General features: G+C 46.2%; 1 protein-coding gene across 5 annotated transcripts; it reads right to left on the reverse strand.

Annotated features, from left to right (window-relative positions):
- Window positions 1–430: 430 nt before the first annotated feature.
- On the reverse strand, window positions 431–23,276 carry BID (BH3 interacting domain death agonist). Of its 5 annotated transcripts, none has more exons than XM_062570285.1 (7): window positions 23,122–23,276; window positions 7,054–7,157; window positions 5,746–5,812; window positions 3,949–4,159; window positions 2,766–2,911; window positions 1,635–1,838; window positions 431–672 (listed from the first exon to the last, which is right to left on the reverse strand). In XM_062570285.1, exons 3-7 carry the CDS (start codon window positions 5,752–5,754, stop codon window positions 661–663), a joined length of 582 nt encoding a protein of 193 aa, XP_062426269.1. In that variant the 5' UTR covers window positions 5,755–5,812; window positions 7,054–7,157; window positions 23,122–23,276; the 3' UTR covers window positions 431–660. The 5 variants fall into 5 exon arrangements, with proteins under 5 accessions (XP_062426269.1, XP_062426288.1, XP_062426278.1 ...); XM_062570304.1 differs by lacking the exon at window positions 23,122–23,276 and adding an exon at window positions 21,632–21,745; XM_062570294.1 differs by lacking the exon at window positions 23,122–23,276 and adding an exon at window positions 8,076–8,439.
- Window positions 23,277–23,948: the final 672 nt, after the last annotated feature.

Raw genomic sequence — 23,948 nt, forward strand, 5'->3', positions numbered from 1 at the left:
TTTTCTGCTTTAGTTTCATTTCTCAGGCAAGCATAGCTGCTCTGGATTAAGACTAAACCATCTAAGCTGATGCCTCACCTGCCTCTTCCAGGGTGGGTTCCAGCTGCAGTCAGCTCAATCTGAGATAATCTAGATTTTTTTTTCCCCGCTCCCCCTCAGTGCGTGATCCTGATGAACCACCCGTTCTACAGCAGAGGCCCTGCTGGGACTGACTAACAGTCACCATAGCCCGGCTGCAGCACCAGCAACAGGCTGGGGGAAGCCGGCAGCTAAAGCAGAATGCCGCAGTTGATCAGAAGGGGTACCGAGAGGCCAGGCGCTGGGGCATGGCCTTTCCTCTGGAGGCACAAGCCAGGTCTGCACCTGCACTAAGTCTGCTAATGAAGAGGAAAGAAACCCAACCCCCCCCCCCCCCCCACTCCCACCCCTCCCCCCATCTGACAGACCGCTAGAGGGCAAGCACTACTCCTTACAGGTGCTGGCAGGACACTCATGCAACTCACAGTCACTGCTGTGCTAGTCTATGAAAGCCTATCTACATAGCTGCGCCTCCTTTTTCACAGCTGTATCTCAGGATTAAAATCATTCTAGTATATCAAGAAGAGTACAGAGTCCTCAGGAAGCCACAGCTTTCACACAGGCAGCTGGAGCAGCGTGTCCTCACTCATACAGCTAGCAGGAAAGAAACAGAACCAGTGTTAGCAGCAGAGCCTTGCCCCAGCCACGAGCCCTGTGCCTGCCTGCCACCTTCTGCCTTCCCTGCAGCAGCTCCCAAGGGAGGGGAAAAGCAGCAGCAGCTGCCGCCACAGGCCCCCTGCGACTCTGCTGGTCACCAGGTCCGAGCGCCTCGCTGCAGCTCTGCCTCCTGCTGCGCTGCTCTTGCTGTCACCTGCCCGACGCCCTGGTTTCTGTGCCAACGGCAGAGCTAGGCTGGCGGCGGGAGCTGGCGCCTGGTGCCCACGGGGAATGGCCTGTAAGGGCACTTGGAGCTGCTGCTGCTACACTGGGGAGGGGAAGGGAGCTGACTGCTGAAGCAAAGCCCTCCCCAGCTTTGTAGTCAGCTCTGTCAGTCAGCACTCTGCTGAGCAGCAATGGCTACTCCTGTGATAACAGACCAGGCTTCTGTGATAACGCAGCTCAGCTGAGCAGAGGGGAGGGCAGTGCTGCCCAGCAGTGCCTCACTGCCCCGCAGCTAACTGCCCTGGTGCAGGGCACTCGCTCAGGCTCGTGACGCCAGCTGAGCAAGGCCCCTCTGGGGGAGCTGCTGCTGCTGCTGCCCACAGCACGACCGCAGCACGGGGCGGCCTGCAAACCTGCGGCACTCAACTGCGGCACTGTGCTCGTTCCCACGGTTGGGCTCAATCCATCCTTACAGGCACTGCCTCGTGGAGAGTGCAAGTGCACGCATGGGGGTGTGTGGGCGTGCACATGCATGAGTGCAAATGCATGTGTGCAGGCACGCACCCACCCATCCAGATTGGTGGAGGGGGACTGAGGCATGTGCAGGTGCGGCACCCCTCTGTTCCCCACCCCCCAGGGTATCAGCATTCAGAGCTCCTCCTAGACAGAGGGTCCCTCCCAGCCAAGCCAGAGCCCCGTGCTGAGTGGCCGCCGAGCTGTTTGACAGCACTCACCATTCTGACCAGGTAGTTGTGGAGGTGTTGGCTGACGTAGTTCACAGTGGTGCTGAAGACGCGCTGTAGGAGGGAGGGCACTCTGTTTGCAATCTTCTTAGTTAAGACCATTGCTAGCACCAACAAGGCCTTCTCCTGTTCCATGTCTGAGGGGATGGCCCGCGCAAGCCCCTCCACTGCCTGGGACAGGCACCGGGTTATCTCCTGCACGGAGGGAATGGGCAGGGGAGAGGAAGAGTCTTGGTTTAACAGCTGCAGGAGAAAGGGCTCTCCGCACGGTGTGCTAGTGACCAACACGAACGTCCAACCACCTCATGGGGTGCCTCTTTTTCCTCCCTAGCACAGCAGCCTGCCAGGACTGTTGAGCACCCCAGATGGCAATGGGAATGGCTACCCCACAGCTAAGCCACTCAGCCAAGACTAAAGCAAAGGTGATGGCACACGTACCGCTGGAGAGTCCAGACAACACTTTATATTTGGGGCACGACAGTGACCCCACCCCTCCTCAGGGCTTTCACCCAGCCTGCCAGGTCCCACAAGGGCCCAGGAGGCCTGGGTGCCCCCATAGTGTAGCTCTGAACTTCACTGTGTTTAGGTGGAGACTAGTGAGAAAGTAGAGTGAGGTTTACTGGAAATCCTTCAGAGATAGGAGCTAGAGAAAGGATCCAGGCATGGAACAAATATTGCCTTGCTCAAGTATTGCCCAGGTGGCAGCATCAGATGTACACAACTTGGCACCAGCATCCCCACACCTCCCAGAAATCATTCAAATACTGAGCTTTAACTAGACTGGCGATTTTCAAAGATGCTAAGCCCTTGAGCTCACCAACGAGGGCAAAAATGCCTCTGAAAACCTTCACCACCTCAACTTCCTCATCTGCAGGAAGGGGAGAATGAGCCCATCTTGCCAGGCATAGGCTGTTACAGGGTGCAAAGCTGCCACAGAATCACATCTTAACAAACATTCACATCAAAGGTAAATGTAGGGGCTGAATTTTAAGCTAGGAACAATTAAAGCAACAAACTAGCAAAAAAATTGCAGATGTTGCCAGCTTGCTGCTTCAAAGCCACAGTAGGAAGGTTCAACAACATTTAAAAGCACTACTACTAGTCAAGTTGCTTTTCACTCACCTCTCTAGACAGATTCTCATTCAGAAAATGCTGTACAAGATCATTTACTACTTTTGCATGGATTTCTTTATCCAGTCGGTCTCCAATCTCAGCAAGCTGAGCACCAATGATCTGGAGAATTTCCTCATTTCCCTCAGGAACAAATGCTGCCAACACACAAAGCCAACACATAAAATTCACAGGCTGCAGCCAGACTACACTCACTGCAGGTAAGAGGACTCATGGCATCCTGGGCATCTCCATCAACCCCCGTCCCCCTCTTCCATAGTGCATTTGCGACAGCTATATGTATGATAGGTTGTTTGTGTCCACACAACAATATAAACTTTCCAAGAGACTGTGTGCAAATAGTTTAAGCTCTAACCTGGATAAAATGTAGCCTCAGACCCTGTCCAAAAAATAAATAAATAAATACTAGAGGGGGAGTTGGAATATATCAAACCAAAATTTGTACAGGACATTACAGCCAACATTTGTTTAGAATTGGGGAGGGAGTGGAATGTAACTTCTTCATGACCTATGTCTTAAGCACCTTCTAAAACAGTGTCTCTGTTTTGCAAAGCTTCCCTATACTACTTTGGGACATGAAACAATGCAGATTTGGATGGTGGAGGGCTACAGGTGCAGGTCCTCTTAGCCCTACTGAGATGAAGATTAGTGTACTAGATGACACATCCTGGACAAGGGGGAAAAAATCTGCTGCAGATGGTTAGTGAAGTACTAAGTGCACCAGTAACTACATGAGAAACCATCTCCACCACACTGGTACAGCAGAAAGAGAAACTCAGTAGCAAAATAAGAGTTGTATTGAAAATCCTAGCCCCAGAACTAGTGCTATTAAGGACCAAGTACTGAAACTCTCTCCAAGGAGCAGTGTGAAGCCTGACACAGCATCACGCTGCTTAAGAAGAGTGATCATATTAGTACCAGCTCTGGAGCTCTTCTCTGATGTATGACAGATAAGACACCTAGGGTGACAAGTAATCCAGAGAACCACAGAGAGATAGTGCTAAGTATTAGCTCTATTATTCCAAGTGTTAGAATTCCAGCAAGCAGCACCATCCATAGCCATGCTGTGGAATTTCTCAACTGAGAGAAACTTACTCCTCTGCAACATGCAAGACAATAAAATAACAAATAATAATAATAAGCCTCAGAGGCTGATGGGAAGGAGAATACTCACCCAGCTCACCATTCTGCAAGTGGCCACTCCGATTCCCATCTGTCTGAAGCTCCCCCTCATCATCGTAGTAACAGACAGTTTTTACGGAAGGTAAGATCACTTGACTTTGTAGAGCCTGCAGTTGCTCTCTGAACTCGCAGTTGGAGGAGCTCTGCAGGAAGTTGTACAGGAGGATACACTCCATCTGGCTGGATCCATCACTGTGGATATCCTAAACACAAGACAGTGAGTGTTAAACCTAGCCCAGGAGAAGCACCACTAAATAAGTCTGTGCATATATGTTTTCCAACAGCAGGCATACATTTCTGGCCTCCTTTGAAGGTCTTGAATGATGTCAGCCAGGGATCCTACAAGACTTCTGCAAATGCATGCTAACTCCTGGATGTTTACTCACTCACAACTGTTTGATGGCAAGTGCCAGATAGATAGCGCTGTTCTTACAAACCAGAATCAACTGTTCTTCCAAACTCATTTTTACAAGTTAGCAGAGAGCTGACTCTCTGAAGCAGTGAGCTCACCCTCTGTGCATTCCCAGCTGATGAAAGAGGAGCTCTGATTAGGAGTGTAGTTCTTACAAAAGAGGTGTACTTGACACAAACCATCCATTTCTCCATTCAGGTCTTCCAAATGCAGATACCCACCTGTGTATTTGGGGATCAGGCATTCTACTTCCTATATATAACTGTAAGCCTGCAGCTCTCAGTTTAAATGTAATCAGAGTATGGCAGAAATCACTTGGTGAACAGAGGTAACAGAAGATTGCAAAAATTAAGGTTCACACTTCAACTCCCTTTCTTCAGAGGGATCTAGACAAGGTCTATAATATACCTGCTCAGATCCCTGTAGAGAGCCATGTGGCTGCCAGCAAGAAGACTGACAGCAAAATGGCAGACTATTAGTGTCTGATATCATCTACCTCCACTTTCAGAGCAGGCATGTGCTGCCTTGCCTGTGTGGCCAGGCATCCTGCCCCCAAACTACAGTCAGGCTGAGGAGGTCTGGCAGGTAGTCAGAGTGATGCAAGGAGGAGGTCCCAGTAGTGCATAGGCCTCTGTAAGAAACCAGATTAGCCAATAATTGTAATTAAGCAGCTAAGAGAACAGGATATTGTGCAAGTGCAGAAATAAAATGAGGTGAAAAAAAAAATAAAGAGCCCTACACTGGTAAGCAGACTGCCTATAAGAGAAGTGAGAGCTTAGGCTTAACTGGAACTCGCAAGAAGAATCAAGGCTAAAGCAGAATGATTTTTCTTATAAGAGGCATACGGTAATCAATACACAAACAGGATGAACCAGATAGTTGGGGAGCTTGAGGGATCTTCAGGGGAGTGGAACCTTGCAAGGCCACCCACACTATGTAACCATACCAATATCCCAATACAGGGTCCAGATTATCAGTACCAGAAGTACAAATCTGGGTATAAGAATTGATTATAGTGGTATGTCTATTAGTCAATAACATTGATTTATTGGTTTTAGTTGTATGTTGCTTAACCAAACATTGTAGTCTCTTAAATCAGCCATATCTCAGGCCTGCAACCTGAAGGGAACACATGAGACTGGAAAGTAACACAGCAGCCTGCAAACTAAGTTGTTTCATCTTCTTTTTGGCCCTATTCTTGAAAAAGAAAAAGCAGTGTCAGAGGCACCTGCAGGAACTCTGGGGGAGATGTGAGGGCATGAGCAGGCATGTTTTTAATACATGATATCAAAAGTATTTTGAAATACTTCAGGCAAAGTATAAAAGAGAATCACTGGTCAGTTTGCAGCACAAACCTCAGTCATGTTTGTAACTTACCTGTTCCATGATGGCTCCAGAAAGAGTGGCTCTTACTGCCTGCTACTTCAGTCCCAAAGTCCTTGTCCTGCAAAGAAGTGAGAATGGATTAAAGGAATAAAAATTTCAACAAATGCACACTTTTCACACAAGCACCTATGGACAGGGAAGGCTGGACTAGGTGTTATCAATGGCTCCTTGATACTGTCCACAGTATGCCCTCAGATGAGCAAGCAGGAAGACTTGCTAGGAAGATGGAAAACAAGCAATCAGTAAAGCTAAAAACAAAGCAACGTAGTGCCAAAGGGAGCAAGAAAGCTGAACTGGGCAAGCAGATGGCCCTCTAGGCTGAGGAAGCCTTCCTCTTTAACTTGCCTATACTAAAAGCCCAAGGTGAGTCTCCTCTGCTGTCATGACAGGTGCAGAGACCGACAGGGCTGACCACTCCCGGCCTCCCCTGTGTATGGGCAGTGCCACAAGGGAAGAGGCAGGCAGGGAGGGAGGGCACAGAGGTAGCACCCCTCATCCACCAAGGAGGGGATCTGTAAGAGCACAGTGATCTCCTCCTCTTCCAGCCAGGCATAGCTGGCAGGTGGGTCAGACCAGCAGGTCAAGCAGTCACACTGGAACATGAAGTCAGAGCAAGAGAGGCACTGGTGTGGCACAGCAAATGCCAAGAATACAGGACTTTCAGCTGAGGCAGGGAAGGCAGGAATCCAGCTTGTGGCCCCTATGTTTGCTGTCCAAGATGCAACAACCTGCAACTACACATGTGAATCCCTGATGCAAACTGGCTTCAGCTCTCAAAGAGCAGGGCCTGGCTGAAAGTGGGCACTACATTTCCACCAGGCCTTCTCCACCCAAGGCTGTAATCCGGCTGCAGCACAGGTGCTTAATGATCCAGATCAGCTGAAAGCATCAAGAAGCACAACCAGATGAGCTGCTAAACACCACAGATCTGTGCTAGTGAATAATTGCCCTATTTTACAGTATCAACTCCTCATATCTATTTTAAATAAACAAGAGTGCAGGTGGAAGAGAGGAAGTGAAAGCAGAAACCAACTCAAACTTTGAAGGAAACCACAGAGTCACAACTTGAGATTAGGAATTTTTTAATTTTTCAAAGGCTCTTAAAAGTTCCCAAGACCAAAAGACAGTTTCAAATATGTCACTGTATACAAAGTAGGCTCTTACGCGTGAGCTTTTGTCTTCACTTAATCATTACATTAGAAAACTAACAACTTCCTAAAACAGAGACCTAAGTTTTGCTGTTGTGCTTCAAGACACTGCTTTCTCTGTTCAGATCAAATCTCTACTCCCGCCACTCACCTCTACCCTAAGAAGTCTCCTCTAAAGGCTGGGGAGAATGTAGTGCTCTCAGTTCTCCTGGGATCAGACGGGGGCTCTGAAACAGGAGAGGGTGACCTCTTTTCCTGGGAGAGAGGCAGAAAGAGAGATGCTAACTCAGGGGATGGAGTACTTGAAACACAATCTCTAGGACCATGAAGCAAGGGGAAAACTTATCATAAAGTCTCCAGCCAGATCTGTTTTGCAAACATCTCAGGAGTTGCACAGATGAACAAAATTTCTCTAGGCTGGGCAAAGCCTCAACTTGCACATGTATTATACACATACATACACACACATATTTTTGTGTTAATAGTTCATTCACAGTGATTCAGCCCAAACCAAGGCATTCTGTCACTGCTAATGAACAATGGATATCCTCAGACATTAACACTCCCGAGTTCATCACAACCTCCTCAACCATCATAGCTGATACTTATTATAAAAGAGTCTTGAAGGAGTAGTGGACACAGACTGATCAAATCCCATTTGCTTTGAAAAAGGAAAAAAAAAAAAAAAATCACATTCATCAGTGATCTCCCTGGACTCCAACAGGACAATCATCCTCATCCTCACCCAGCTCCAGTCTATGCCAAAAGCCTATTGCAGGACCACTGCAGTACTTTACTGGCCTCCCCAGTACAAGAGAGACATGGAGCTATTGGAGAGAGTCCAGCATAAGGCTACAAAGATGATCAGAGGACTGGAGCATCTCCCCTATGGGGAAAGGCTGCAGGAGCTGGGCCTGTTTAGCCTGGAGAAGAGAAGACTGAGGGGGGAATCTTATCAATGTCTACAAATACCTTAAGGGAGGGTATCTAGAGGATGGGCCAGACTCATTTCAGTGGTGCCCAGCAACAGAACAACAGGCAATGGGCAGAAACTAAAACATAGGAAGTTCCACCTGAATGAGGAAAAAACCATCTCTACTGTGAGGGTGACAGGACTGGAACACATTGCCCAGAGGGGCTGTGGAGTCTCCTCTGGAGATATTCAAAACCCACCTGGACACAATCCTGTGCAACGACTACATGATCTCCAGAGGTCCCTTCCAACCTTAACCATTCTGTGATTCAAAACAGAAAGAAGTTACCTCATATGCCTTTCACGTCACACTACATACGCAAAAGAGCAGACATATGGAGTTCTCCAACAGACGTCTGCTGCAATACAAGCTGTTACAGCTGTGAGCTGCACACAAGTAACTGAGTAGCAGCACTAGAGAGTGCCACACTGTCTCTTGCGAGACTTTACAGTGAAACCACTTCCATCTAGCTAAACTGTGCTGTAATGATCTACTTTTTCCCTTGTGGAGGCAAATTCCAGTAAATTGCAAAAAGGTCAGACAAGTGAAGTCAAGTGGTTATAAACAAACTAAGTAAAACATCAGCCTGCATAGAGACCAACTTAGCCATTCCTACAGAAGAGGGTAGGATAGAAAAGCCAGGTCAAGACAACTCCCTGGGGAGCTGCCACCTGACATGTCTTTCCAAGGAGAGCTCTGAATGCTGCTTTAAGGCCCCAGATTCCATACAGTTTGTCATGCTATTTCATACCGCCTGGAAGCCTCCTTGGTTCACTCCAAGCCCTCAAGAAACAAGCAGCCAGAGGGAAGTGCACTATTGTCTTTTTCCATTCCCTGCTTTAAAATGGAGGCACAGAATATTCCAGGCTGCAGAAAGGGGGCACTCTGCTCCATTCCCAAACCAGGAAATACAAGTCGAACTAAACAGATCCAGGTCTATTCTGGGCATGTCCACACAGGTCAGCATGGAGAGGCAGGGCACAGCAGCTTGACACAGGTTTTGCAAGCATCTCCACAACCCCTCGTCAGCACAGCAAGCCAGTAAGACAGCTTGAGTCCATCCAGCTTTGCGTGTTCCTCACATGAATTCCTGGAAAGCTGCAGTAAGTCTAAAGTGTCTGGCAATAGCTCTAAAGCTCTGGAAGCAAAGCTTTCAAAATGCATAGTGATTTTTCAGAGAGAGCCTGAAGTTTATGCACTAGATCTTCCCTGCATACCAGATACTCTGCACAGGTGAAATACCTGGAGAAGGACCTCAATGCAGGCAGAAAGGGGCAGGGCAGCCAGGACTGCCCTGCCACACTCAGAGCTGGTGATGGGTGTGCATATGGAGAGAGACCTACTGTACACAAGGGTTCTTCCCACCTCCTTCCCCTCAAAGGTTTGTCTCAGCTTTAAGCAAAATTAGACCCTCCTCTGGGCAAGTCCCCAAAAGAGACACTTTCAAAACCACCCATTATAGCTGTAAATTTCAAGATTGTTCACTCCTGCACAGGGGCAAAGATTAAGTGCTGGCATGGTGGAGGAAGGGGGAGCTGGGGAAAAGCTCCCCAAATCCTTAAATGGTAAAAAACGAAGGCAAGGAGGCTTGAGGATGATTATTTCATGAATTCTTCCCTGCATAAAGGAAGAAAATGAAAGTCCCAGAGGGGTTCCAGCCCTCAGCTAACAAAGCTCTACTTGGGTGGTCAAAAAACACCTGGTAAAAGGAACAAGAACGTCTTTCATGCCCCCCCCCCCCAAAAAAAAAAAGTAATTCCAGAGACCTCAAGTTTCAGATGATTACTTTGAATCAAAACAAGGGCTTTGGATAGTCAAAGTTCCTCCTGAGAAGTCAGCCTCCTTAATGGAATCTAAAAAAAACTGTACCTCCTAAAAGCAAACCCCAAACAGTGAAACTAACTATGTCACTGGCATCTAAAATTATTAGGATTCTTAAGTGTTAATGACTAAAAGCTTTAGATTCACACTAAGACACTTTCTGGTTGATAGAAATGCTTACTTTAAACTGAATGAAGAGATCTGCTAGTGTACTGAGAATCAAAGTATTTATAAAATGCTTTCCAGATAAAAGTTTTTTTTTCCCTGTTCATACCCCAAAATATTTGGAAAAACAAGTAAATCTAGATCACTTGCTAAGTCTGCCTATGGCTGCTAGAAGTCTAGGAATGCATTTTACGGAGGTTTCTTTTTAAAAATTGATATACCAAATAATTTTGCTAACACATGAGGATCTTTAACATTCAATTTACTCATTAGACAAGCGAGCTTAACATATTCAGTGGCAACAACTGTCTCTGAGGAACAGCCAGACACTTTGAAACGCTGAACAGATAAGAAAACAATTCGGTTTTGGATCAATTCTTTCCATATTCCTTATAATTTTTTAGAGGGGAAGGGGAATAATTTAAATGTAAGTTTAGGACCCCTGAAGTAGCTCTGAAGAGTCAGACTGCAGGACTTGTTCACTGCAGCTAAACATTTTGTCATGGGAGAGACTCCACAGAGAAGTCTCTCACTAAATGATAGGGTTGCAGTTGAAAGTCTGAATGCGTTTCTTGTAAGTTTCTTCAGCAGCAAATTTTTCTCATCTCCTTATTCTTTCACTCTCCATCCTTCATCAGCACCAGTTGAAGTACGAGCTGTGTACTGAAACAGTGATGAACCAGCGAAGCTTGGGGAGAGGATAATCTCTGAAGCTGAAAGTAAAAGAAACTTACTGGGAAGGGAAAAGAAAAAGAAAGAAAAAAGGAATAAAAGAATTCAGGGAGGAAAAACACACACCAGGAAAGAGTAGCGTAAGAAGGGAGGGTGGGGAAGACATTTCCTTTCCAGTCAGCCTGGGCACCAGCATAAAAAGGCTGAGGTTATATGTTAACACACAGCAGCGTACAGTGAGTTTCACACTGAACCTTGCTCAAAAGGAGGCAGGGGACACAGGGGCAGAGAGCAACAAGCAGAGTTTTTTCAAAAATCCTGGAAAGCACTACATGCTACCACAAGCCTACAGAGAGGTGTGACAAAACAAGTATTTCTCACAACTGCAAGTCACGAGACACTACCAGACTTCACGCGATGGGGCTAACCTCAAGAGATGAGCTCTAGAAGCCCAAATATTAAACAGTAGCTGTAGCTCCTGCATACAATGCTTCCCTCATGAGGAACAGCGCAAACACAACAGAAGTGGTTTCATGAATCTCTGTAGATCTAAACAGACACACACATCCACACACACACCCCCTTGGGCTTTCCCTTAGCTCTGACAACTGGAAACTATTAAGCTAACTACTTTCACAATGTACCTGTATTTTCAAGATTATATTTCTTGTGACACAGTTTCCAATAAGGGAGGAGGGGGGAAGCAAAGCTGTTAATCTACTAAGATGCTGTCATGCCTGCTCCCCCGACCCCTGCCTCTGTGCCATCATACAGCCCTGCCTGCTTAAGTTGCATAGATCTCAACACAGGCCAAAGGTTAAGTAAACATCATTGCACAGCCTGAGCAATGCACCCGCCAGCTACTTTCCAGTGCTGGATGACAGCTCATTCCACCCTGACACATGCCAGTTTTCATGACAGATAAGGCCGCAAGTGCTTCCCCCACAGCAAACCTCCAAGGCTTCTTATGAGGCAAACACCACTTCAGCCAGTCATTGTGAGGGCAGCTACACACTTCTCTCCTGCAACACCACAGATCTTACCCATCTGCGGTCCCATCTGTTTTTCCCTCTCATGACAAGTTATATTTGCTTTTAAATCTTACCAAGAAGCTCATCAGAGCTGCTGTTCCTAGCTGTACCTCACTAGGGAGGGATGGCAACACCACAGGTGGCAGCAGGAAGGGCCACAATCTCTTCTCCAACTCCAACCTTTAAGGAGAAACTACACTTCAAGTTCACAGGGCAGAAAGAAGGGAGAGGCAGGACTGCAGGATAAGTTACCTCCCGTGGCTCTCTTCCATGCCTACATCTCCTCCCACCTCACAGCAATATCTCTGGCTGTTCTGGGAGGGGTGAGCCAGAGGAAGAGCCTCATCCACTGTAGGACACTTCTCTCCCGTGGTCATTACCAGCAGTGTTGCGCATCTTGGGGAGAGAGGCAGCACTGGAAATTTGCATGGTTGAACCCCAGAAGTATATACCGGGGACTGGCCCCCTGGGGCAGCTGTGGCCATAGCTGTACTGGAGCAAAATGAAATCAGATCCTCTCAGCCATATCATTGTCACACAGTTATTTCAAGAGCAAGCATTGCAGCTGCACATTTTGTCTTACCAGGTAAGGAGCTGTTCGTTGAAACAGTACAGCTGCAAAGCATGCAACGTTTCACCTGCTCTATTAACAACTAATTTGGAGGTCTGCTGTGCCTCCAGCCACTGCAAGCATATCACCACCAGCAGCATCCCACATGGCAGCAATAGAGACAGCCAGCAGCACAGGGATACCAGTTAGGGGAACTCTTAATAGCTCTCGAAGCTGCCATAAACAAGAGCAGGTCCCAGGTCTCCTACAGCAACAGTGGAAAGCCACCCTATAAATCAACTTTCATCCTTTCTTTACAATTCTCTGCTATTCTTCAAGAGAGCTTGGAGATGAATCCATCCCTTGAATGATGTCTCTACTTACCATTGCTTCACTTATCCTCACAACTTAGTCTGCAGGCTGCACAGAGAGCAAGTTAACTTGTCCTTCACAAAAACAAACAAACAAAAATCATTTCATGTTCTCAGCTGTACCAGACACAGTTTGGGTAATAAAACTCTTCCCAGCAGCAAACGCACATGCTTGTAGGACTGATTCCCATAACTCATTTAGATTCTGAGAAATATCCTGTACAGATAGCTGGTCAGACGTGCTATCAGTCAATGGACCTATTATGCGAGTTGTCAAGATATTTATCTTTGTTTCAAGTTTGGGTTAGGAGTGAATTAAAATCTCCAAAGCTGAATCAGCAATAATGCATCAGTTACCAGGAAGGGAAAACTTACAACGTGCACATTGCTCTCTGACTGGCAGCTGAAGGACAAAAAAAAAAAAAAAAAAAAAATAAAAATAAAAACTTTGCTTTGTTTTTGGCAGTTGGGATGACACTGTAAGAAACAAAAGCAGTGCCTGTTTGTCCCTTCCTGTACCTGTTGGATATTACTTGTCTTGCAATCAAATACTTCACTGTTGAGCTGCAGAACAAGGCATCATTTTACAGATAGGGAAACTGAGGCACTCGGAGACAATGTAGCTTAAAATACAGATTTAAAAATGCCAAGTGACAGGGCAAGTCACAACAGCTTGATTTCACTGCCTTCCTGAAAGCACTTCACATACACTACTGCTTTACATAATGAACTGTTACTGGGAAGTCAGAAAGAGCAACAGCACCATAGACCTATAGAGTTCCTTGATCAAGGATATTTAGCTGTGCCAGACTGCTCTCACAGCCATGCGAGTGTAAGCAAACTCCAAACCATTCAGCCCACGATCCCTAAAGGAATCCCTATAACCCTGCCACACTCGGTTCCTCGCACAAACTCAACAGAAACTGAAACAGCACAGCCATCAGCAAACAGATACCATACTTCTTCCCTATGCTTTTCTGCTATGGGAGGAGAAACTTGACCAGTCCCACAGCACCTGCACATGTGCTTCAGACTCTGCAAAGTCTGAAAGAGAACCACTGCAAAAAGGAAGATAGCTTTATGGGGTTTTTTTCCCCCTTAAGATGTAAGCCTTGTTGATCTGCAACAAGGTTTAATGAGGCAAAACAGTGCTGAAATCCATTTTAATAAATAGGATATTATGACCACAGGGAACCTGCCCCCATGTGTGTGTGTGGGGGGGGGGGGGCGTAACTGTGCTTAGAAGGCCCCATGACTGCCACCTCCAAGAGGCATTGTCCTTCCAAAGCAGGAGCAGATCACAGGCTTAAGGGGTGGAAAGGAAGGGGGAGGAGAAGGAAGAGAGACCCTGCAATGTATGAGCCAGTTGAAGGATGGGCTGAAAAAGGGCCTTTGTGAATCTGTGGCTGCCCATACCTGTGCTACCATGAAAGCAAAGCAATGGCTTGGTGCCATCTGGGTAAAACCAAAGCTATTGGCTTGAAGTTTCTCAGGACTTTCCCCATCATAGGGAACTACAGGTGGCCACAGCTTCTACATTACAAGCTTTTTTCCCTGCATTTCCCTCAGAGAGGGAGGATACAACACTATTAGCTTCATTTCAAAAGTAGCTGAGAGGCTGTGTAGAATACCTCAGCTGAGATACCAGCAGGTCTGTGGTCCAGCTAAGGACAAACTCTGTCTTCTAGTTACAAGTCATTTATTTGCTAGACAAGTCATTTATTTGCTAGACTTTTAGGAAAGACAGGCTTTTTGTCAGAGATGAGGCTGCTTAGATCCACACCACACCCCCTCGCTCTCAAATGTGTGGAATGCTTGCTTTTGTTTCTCTTTCAGCTTCAGACTGCATCTTCTCTCAATATTTCCACATAATCTCACTTTCAGTAACTCCAGCAAAGGGCAGGTAGAAGGCAGTTTGCTCATGATGCTATTTACATAAAAATGCATTGAAACATGCTGAATGTTTCCCGCCCTTAATTAAGTTTAATATACAATTAAACAACTAATTGTATATTAAAACTTAATTAAGTTTAATTGTATATTTACCTTCCAGTATTCAATGGCACTGAAGTTCTAACTGGGCCACAAAGATCTGATGCCCCTACATGTTTCTCTGACTCCACTTCCTTCCTGGGGCATATTTACCTGTGCTTCTTTATGCTGCTTTAATATGTTAAGTGTCTCAGATTGGATTCAAGCTATTCCCATCTGTATATTTTTATATAAAAACACTTTGCAGAGCTAGTTTGGCATTTTATTTTTTGTTTTTTAAAAAGAAAAGCTTTACTGTCTATTCTTAAGATAAGTATTTAATAAAAAGGCCAACCCAAGACTTACTTCATCTCTCTGGTTACTGTTCTCAGATTTTTTCATTCTGTGCTTTTGGATGAATGATCACATGACATGAATTATAACAACCCTGTAGTTATCAGGGCAATACTTTGACTTGAAAAAACATTCAATTTCCTCATCAGCCTTTATTTTAATTAGGCTCAAAATGCCCTTTCCCCCAGCCCCTATATAACACGTCAGTGAGCAGGAAGGAACACAGACATATTACCAATTATCTCCAAAATGAAGGCAAGGACTTTGGCTCGTTGTGGTTTCTATGACAGGTTAGTGACAGAGGCAGCACAACACTACTTCTCAGTGTTCTTTAGAAGCCAGCATACAGATGCTACTGGGCCGAAGTTTATTTGGCAGAAAACTTTTATCCTGAATTGCCCCAATTTGGATTCAGCTAACTCAAGACACTAGAGCTGGATCCAAGCTGAGTGTATACATATCTCCGTATTTTGAGCATGTACAGATCTAAGAGAAAGGTGCAAGATTTGGATCCCGACTGCCATGTTCATTCACATCTACAACTCAGCTTTTCTCCTCAGGTGCAGAGCAAAACATCTTCACAGTCAGGCTAGCCAGCCCTGTGTTTCATTTTCTCAGAAGCATGAGAAAACTCACCTAAACAGCCATAGCTGGACCTGACATAAAAAACAGACTAATCCCAGAAACCATCACATAAGACTGTTTAAATAGGGTTAGTTTACTATTTGCAAGCCCAAACATATCAGACCAGAGCTGCAACACAACTCTACAGCAATGTCATAGGGCATACTCAAGCTGTTGTTACTGTTTGCTCACTGGGTCACAGCTGGGAGGAGGGGGGGAAAAAATGCAAGGACTGAGGAATCATGATATTCTGGTCTTTTGACATTACAGAAGAAAAACAAATAGACCAGAAAAGCAAAGAGATCCCCAGTACTGTTGATAAATGAAAAATGCTACTAACACATGGGGTGCATAGATGAAGATTTAAAGTGTGAGGAACATGAAAGTTTCTCACAGATTTAGAAAGCAGAGCAAAGCTGACAACTATCCTAAAGAAGACTTCAGATGTGCAGCAAAAAAGAGGCAGATAGTTAGCTCCCTTCACACGGTAATTCCCTTACACTCCTCGTTGGTTTGCCCTGCTGGGGCATCAGCTCCAGATGCTTGCACTCTGGTATGCTTTTTACAGCAAAGCAGGGACAAAGTGCTGAGCCTCTGGAAGGGAGAGGAGTCTCTGGTATCACTTGGCAACAGTAACTCCAGGAGAAAAAAAAAAAAAAAAAAAAAAAAGGCAGGTATTGCTCAAAGAGGCTCAGACAAGAACAAGCTATCAAAAATCCTCAGGAAGGAGGACTGGTTGTTGGGGCCTGGGAATAAAAACTGATATGCCACCTAGATGCCAAGAATATACTCCTTATTTTAACAGGTTTACAGCTCTTCTCATGTGCCAGGGTAGACACAGCTCATCCACTACTCAAGGGAAGAAAAAACAAACAAAAAAACCCACATACCACCACACAGGAATGCCACTTCATATTGCAACTTACATCTCACTGTTGATACCTACAAAAAAGAGGAATATGAAGAACCTGGTTTCTTTCTTCCACCTGACTGGCAAATTAGGTAAACAAAGAAAGAAACATCAAAACCAAGAGAATGGCTCTGTGGACGTGGGTGGCCGCCAACAGCGACACATTCTCTGCCTTCAGTTACCTTCAGGCCATATGGCTGGACAAGAAATACTCTTCCAGAGTCAGATGTGTACTGCTTTCTCTAAGACAGCAGCTATGAAGATGCTCACAACATAAAGAGTTAAATGCTGAATCAGCATGGGTCATTAGAACATACACGTCCAAACACTGATCAAAGTTGCCTGCTTACTGAAACCAAGTGTGCAGATGTAAAAAGCCAGGATGGCACCAGCAGAGCTACTAGTCAACAGTTCAGAGCACATGACAGTCTGCTTTCAGGAGTTTTTGGTTGTTTGCTTTTTTTCTTGGACCAACCAATACTTCCCAGAGCTACTCAAGTGGAGACTGTCCACCTTACCAGAATCAGAAGCATTCACTAGGACAAGGGCTAAGGCAGTTATAGAAGAAGGGGCACAAAGATAAAATCTTTGCAGGAACATGCTCAGTTGCTCTAAAAACAACTTTCTCAATATTGGACAGCTTCTCCAAAACTAAAGACAAAGTTTAAAATGAACTTTCATCCTCCTAAACATTAAGTGTATCAGCTACAAATATCCCTTCCTTTTAGATAGGGAACAACCATGCATTAGTAGAACAGCCAAAAAGATGATCCACGGAAGAAAAGCACAACACTGTTCCTTTGATTACACTGACCATACTGGCCTTAGGAGACTCTCTCCCACTGTCCTAGTCTTTCAACTGCCATCTCCCCATCCCCCAGCAAATAATTCAACAGATGATGCCAGGGAAAAATAAAAGCATACCGAGAAGATACCTTAAGGTGGGTCACTGTGCTCAGATGTCCCCAATAACCTTACGTTGTGCATCAAACCAGGCAACCAAGAATGATGATAACTGAAAACAGCATTCAGAGTCTCGACCAGAGCCTTTTGGCAGCATTTCCTGATTAACGTTTTGTGAGAATAGAGAGTAAATGATCTCTTTAAAATTCTCTAGTAAAGAAGAGAATAAATGATCTCTTTTGAGCACTTTTAAAGATGGCACACAGCCAAGAGAACATTCTCTTTCAAAGAAAAAAAAAAAACAGGAGCTATTTGGAAACTATGACAGAATTGTAGAAAAGCAACACATTTCTTATCGCTGGGACAAATCTGACATTTACACAAGACACCCCAGCACCCTTCACTGATCTCCTATCGGACACTTCTTCAGGCTCCCTAGTTATAGGTCTAGCAGCACTGTGGAAATGTGTGGATTTAGAAGAAACATGACTGTGCATAACAAAAGTGCAGAGCATTGCACTTTCAGTTTTAGATCAGCAGGAAATGCAGATTAACTCTTAGACCCAGGAAGCAAATGTAAAAACCAAAACACAGCAACTAGCTGATCCAAGTGGATTTGTTTCATATGGCTGTTAATCTAAGACTGTAACAACAGTTACACCCAGCTTTCTGGAGTTACACTGACCAAGAATATGTTTCCTCCTTTGAGGGAGATGAAAGGGATAGCCCAATGCATTGCAGTGACACTCATTGCCCATTCAGCATAAAACTGTAGTGGGGCATGCTAGAACCTTGAAGCATCCTGACTGGTCAGAAAACACAGCAGACTTGTTCTTAAAAAAGAAATTCAGCACACATGAGCATCCATGTATATAGTCCAATTTCCCTGCTTATTATTTAAAGCCAAGTGAAAGCTGAGATCTTTTAAATAAAGCAGTGAGCAAACTACTGAGGTAAAAGGTTAGCGCCATAATGACACCTCTTTGTCGTAAGACAGGACAAATGGAGAAACATCTGAAGAATGAGATCTGCAGCCTTTTCATATTCATGAAGTAGGCCAGTCAACTAAAACCCACTGTGCACTAGTGCACACAGGGGCCAACCAGCTGGAGAGCAGCTCTACAAAGAAGGATGTGGGGGTCCTGCTGGACAAGTTGACTGTAAGCCAGTAACACGTTCTTGTGGCAAAGAAGGCCAATAGTATCCTGTATTAGGCAGAACATTGCCAGGCAGTCAAGGGTGGTGATCCTTCCCCTCTGCTCAGCACTGGTGAGGCTGCACCTGGAGTGTTGGGTCCAGCGTTGGGCTCCCCAGTATAAGAGAGATGCAGAGCTACTGTAGTGAGTCCAGCAAAGAGCCGCAAAGATGAAGGGAGAGAAAGATGGGACTCTTTAGCCTGGAGAAAATAAGGGGTGGGAAGGGAAAATAATCTCAAAAATGTACATTAATTCCTGAGAGGGTATAAAAAAAGAGGGAGCCAGACTCTTCCTGGTGGTTCTCAGTGACAGGATAAGAGGCAACAGACACAAGTTGAAACACAGGAAATTCTATCTGAACATAAGAAAAAGTCCTGTTATTGTGAGGGTGATTGAACATAGTAACAGGTTGCTCAGAGAAGTCGTGGAATCTTCATCCTTAGAGAGATTCAAGACTCAACTGGACAAAGCCTTCAGCAACCTGTTCTAGCTAACGGGTGCTGGACTATATGATCTCTAGAGGTCTCTTCCAACCTCAGCCATTCTGTGATCAGGAAGGACTCTGTCACCTCCTGTGCCACATCAGTGCAAAGAGATAAATTTAAAAAATGGATCAAGCCCAGAAATTTCTACTTCCTCAAATCAGTCCTAACAATGCTCTGTTAGGGGAACTGTTGTAAAAAAAACACATTAACACACAACATAGTAAGAACTATACACTTGTGCAACTGTTTGCAAAAGAATGGGCAGGAAACTGCAGTCAAGCTCATTCAGCTATGGGGAAAGTGCCCAACGCACACCACTGCCAGTTATGCATAGAGTCCTACTCACTATCAGTTATAGCTGAGATACCTACAGAGAATGACAACTGCTGTCCTGCAGGTATCTGCCACAAATCAGGACAAGCACTGAAGCTTAAAGAGCAAATCTTTTTCAAATCCAAAGAAAAAGACTGAACATTCTGCATGACCTAATACTTCTTTTTACATTTTACCCCTCCTGTCTGTCTTCTTTGGTCTGGGTCAGTCTAAATCAGACTTAAAAATCTCCATGGCAGGAACCAAACTACACACACTATTTCTAATCATTATAACTGACAACTTTTAGCTAAGGCTGAACCCAGTCCTCCTCTTTCATCTCAGGATAAGCCACCCCAAACTAACAGAAGGTCAAACTTCAAGTAGGAGTTTTGCATCTTTAGTCAAGCCACGAGTTCAACTCCCTTCTTAGAAATATTTACATGTACTTGGCTTTGTACAGCCAACACAGATCAATATAATTCCTACCCCAAACGGTTGGCAGTCTGACGCAGACAAAAAAAACACAACATGGTAAGAGAAAAACCAGAGGACAGCACTGTGCAAAGAAACATCAGACTTGCTGTTAAGTTTTGCTCCCTCACAGGTTATTAAGTTTTGCTCCCTCACAGGTTTGTTGAACTACTAACTAGTAGAAATGAAACCTGCACATTTGCAGTTGATTCCTCTGAGCAGAGAAAACCATAGACCAAGCTATCTGCTCTAATGGATATTGGGTCCCTCCTCCCCCCAGCACACATTGCAGCACAGCACTGTGCATTCGAGGCAACATAAGGGAAGCAATAACTTCTAAATGCCAAGCTACCTCAGAAAGGTCCCCAAAGGTGGCAGTTACTAGATTTATGTGCCTGCCTGCTTCCAGATTAAACATTTTCATTCTATTATAGAAAAATCTGTTCAATCTGGCAGCTCTCCAGACTCCTCTTACACAGGAGAAAGGACACAAAAAACCCATGGTATAACAGACTCCACATAAGAGTGCTTAGTGAATATATACAAATATCAGGCCTCTCTACTTACACATCACAGCTCTTAGTGTTTAGGAGCTACCAGAAATCAAAAGCCATAACTGGTTAGCACCTGTACAGCACCCTCACATCATATGGAAGATTATTACCCTAGTGCTCAGCACTAAGGCACAATTCACAAGATCAGAGACTCCAGGTTTGTACTAAGGCACAATTCACAAGATCAGAGACTCCAGGTTTGCACAGGCAATGTCAAAACTCTGCCAACGGTTTATAGTAAGAAATAGCATCATACTCACTATCTCAGTTGTACTAGTTCTGGCTGGCCTAATCTGATTGTAAGAAATAGGGGGGGGGGGGAGGGGGAGACAACACAACAAAACCACCTAAACAAAAACTAAAGTCTGTTTTTCCTTCCTGAATTCAGCAATATCACCAAGTATTAACAAGTAGGATCAGCCAAATAGGGCCAGATCTTCACAACAGCATTTCTTAGTACAAGCTCCACTGAAAAGTGCATACCATTACTGTTTTTAATGCAGCTCAGCGCATAGACGACAAGAGAGTTGGTGCTCAATGAGACACACAGCCTACCCAGAAGGCTCACAATCAGATGCTACACTCGGCACACGCACAATGGAGCTTTTGCCTTGGCTGGTCCCTAAGCCCTGCCAGTCAGTTAACTGTAGCAGAAAACATGCAGCCTAGAAGAGAAGGCTGGAAAACGGGAAGGAATGGGAAGGTTGCAAAAAAGTCAAGCAAATAAACTGCTAGTAACACTATTTATTCATTCACTTATAGAATGAATTCCCCAGAAGTTTTGTATAACAGCATCAGCATAGTGGTTGTCACAAGGAGTAGAGGTTGTAATGTTTTTTTTTAAAAAAAACTAAAGAAGGCTCTAAACAGGGTTGATCTTTTTATAAAAAGATGGCAAAAAGGACAATTTCTTTTAATATTTTTCAAGATGTTATGCTTTCATACACATACGAAAACAAAGTTTCAATTTGATTATTGAGAAAAAAAACCTTTTAACAACACCCCCATCATTTTTCCACAAGAAGTGTAATTTTGCAAAAGGTCATATAAATAAAAAGAAAAATAATTTCCTGTTGGGGAATCACCTTTTGCTCCTTCTTCCCCTAAAACTTTTTAATCATTTGGAAAAGTTAATAAAAAGTATTCCAGGACTGTAGGCAAATACCTTAAGAAACATCAGAACAGTTCTCAGACTATCCTGAAGTAAGTATAGATTTTTCTGGATTAAGAGTTTAGTGATTTAAATACCTGCAAGGCCCTGTACTTGGTCTTTAGTTAAAGCTTAAAAAAAAAAAAAAAGAGAGAGAGAGAGAGAGAGAGAAAGAAAAAAGTACTTTAATAAAAAATAAACACAAAACTTACCAGGTTCAAAGCCATTGTCAGTCTAAGACACAGAGACCATAACTTCACACAGGCACTAAAAATCCATTCCAAGGCATGCGACCTGCTCCCTCAGTTCCCTTCCACTTCACACACTCGGCAGCTCTTTGCTCCAGCCCTCAGTCACCCTGAACTGAACATTATCACTGTATCACAGGAACACCAGTGCTGCTCACAGCAGACAAAGAAACAGCCAAGGCACTCATCACCTTAACAGGCTACCACAGCCATCCGCAGCTCTGTGGAAGATAAGAGCTGAGAAAAAGCACACAGGCTGAACTGACCTGCATCACTCGCCCTGCATCACTCGCCCAGTTTTCCTGCAAATTATGGCGTTATTACTAGAAACCACTCCCACTTTTTTGCTGAAAAGCCAGCAGGAGTCAATCCCTCTGGAGTTTCTGCATCAGGATTAACTCCTTGCTCTCTTGTTCTGGGCAGACATTCCTCCAGTCTGAAAACTCACTGAGGGCAAGACACCGGACTATACTAAGTAGGATAAAGCAAGATAAAGATTTCAAAGATAAATCATAAAGCGATTTATGCCCCAGAAGAGAGGACAGTCTGTAATAGGAAACAGCGAAGCAAAGGTTGCTTATGGCTGGGGAAAGCAGGACATAAGCCAGAGGAAATAACAGCGCAGACAAGAAAAAAAAAAAATCACAGCACAAAGAGGAGCATGGACAGAGAACGGGATAGTAAAGAGCAGAGAACAGACAACGTGCACAAGGACAAACTGCTCAGCGGAAGAAGAGAGCAGAAAACATTGAGTAAAACAAGGATTAACTGACCTACAGAAGAAGATCGGGATAGGATTCAGCAGGCAGAAAGAAATCAGCAAACTGTCAGGAGAGAGAAGAGTTTCCTACAGCAATAAAAGGCAGAAAGCACATACATCCCCCCTCACAGTGCCAGTGACTGGGGGGAGGGGGGGAGAAGAAAATAAGCAAACTGAAAGGGTTCTTAAGGAAAAAGTAACAATAGTAATAACGACGCCGGGATCCCTAACTCTGCACTGCCACGGGCGGGAACCCCCGGCCCGCCCCACCGCGGCAGGCCACCGCCTGCCCGGCCCGGCTTCACGCCGCGGGGACACGTCTCGGGGAAGGAGGGCGGGGGTCGTGGTGGGGACCCCAGCGGCACCGGCACCGCCGGGGCACCCCGCGATGCTCGTCCAGGCGGCTTCCCGCCCTCCCCGGCCACCGCTCGCCCTCCGCCGCGGAGGCCCCCCCCCTCCCCCAGGCTTTAATGGCCATTCAAGCCCTCTCCGAAGGCGGCAGCCGCCCTCCCTTCGCCGCAGGCAGGGCGAAGGGAGAGGCAGGTGCGGCCACGCAGCGCGGCGGGCAGCGCCGCGAAGCTCCCCGGCGCCCGCCGCGGCAGCGCGGGGCCCGGCGGTCCGTCCCCCCCGGCCCCGGCGAGGCAGGAGGAGAGGGCGCAAAGAGCCCGCCACGACTGGCCGCTGCGATACTCACCGCGCCGCTGCCGCCGGCAGGCCCCGGGCGCGCCGCCAGCCAGGCAGCCCAGCACTCGCCCACTTCCTCCTGCGGCGCCGCTATTTCAGCGCCGCGCCCCGCCCCGCTCTTCCGAACGCGGAGGGAAAGCGCGGCGCGCGGCGCCGTAACGGCCAACGGCCGTAACGGCCGTAACGGCCAACAGCCCCCTGCCCGGGCGCGGCGTGGCGCGCGGGGAGAGGGGCGCTACCCCGGCGCGCAGCGGCGCGGCGGAGGGTCGGGAGCCGCCGTCTTGGGGCTGGGCTGGGAAGGGAAGGGAAGGGCTGGCCGCATAGGTGCAACGTCACGTATATTCCCGCTCACCGCAGGCCGCAAATGCATTTCCTTAGAGGTATTAAAAAAAAAAGAGAGAGAGAGAGACCGCAGCTGCGATGTGGAGGGGCCGGAGACCGCCGCGGGGGAGCGCGGGCCGCACGGCTGGGGCAGGCGGCCAGAGCTGGCGGCAGGTTTCTTCTGGACCTCATGTCTGCCAGGCCCAGGCGTGCGCACAGATGGGGAAAGCCCTCTGCAGAGCGCATGGCAGGCCTGTGCGCAGCCTTGGCCGACACCAGGGCGGGAAACCTTCCCCCACCTTCACCAGCCCGTGAAGTGTTCAGGGGAAAAACGCCTATAGGTTGTAGACAGTCATCAGAGAATGGCATTAGAGCAAGCTAAATAAAGTGGAAATAAACACTGATCCAGCCTCCTCCCAACACCCTTCCACAGAGGCTCCAACCCATCAGGTGCCCAAGAGTGGTTTCGCCAGCTTAGCCGTTTGGCCCGGAGGTTCCCGCTTGCTGTTACAGCAT

This window comes from Rhea pennata, chromosome 1, assembly GCF_028389875.1.
Source record: "Rhea pennata isolate bPtePen1 chromosome 1, bPtePen1.pri, whole genome shotgun sequence".
Lineage (NCBI taxonomy): Eukaryota > Metazoa > Chordata > Aves > Rheiformes > Rheidae > Rhea > Rhea pennata.

What these genes read in the sequence shown, in the direction of transcription:
- BID (XM_062570313.1), bottom strand. An exon ending in CTTGCAGAATGGTGAGCTGG is followed by an intron (nt 2,912 to 3,948) that starts GTGAGTATTCTC and finishes GTGTGTTGGCAG; the next exon opens with CATTTGTTCCTGAGGGAAAT. An exon ending in ATGAGAATCTGTCTAGAGAG is followed by an intron (nt 1,839 to 2,765) that starts GTGAGTGAAAAG and finishes CCCTCCGTGCAG; the next exon opens with GAGATAACCCGGTGCCTGTC.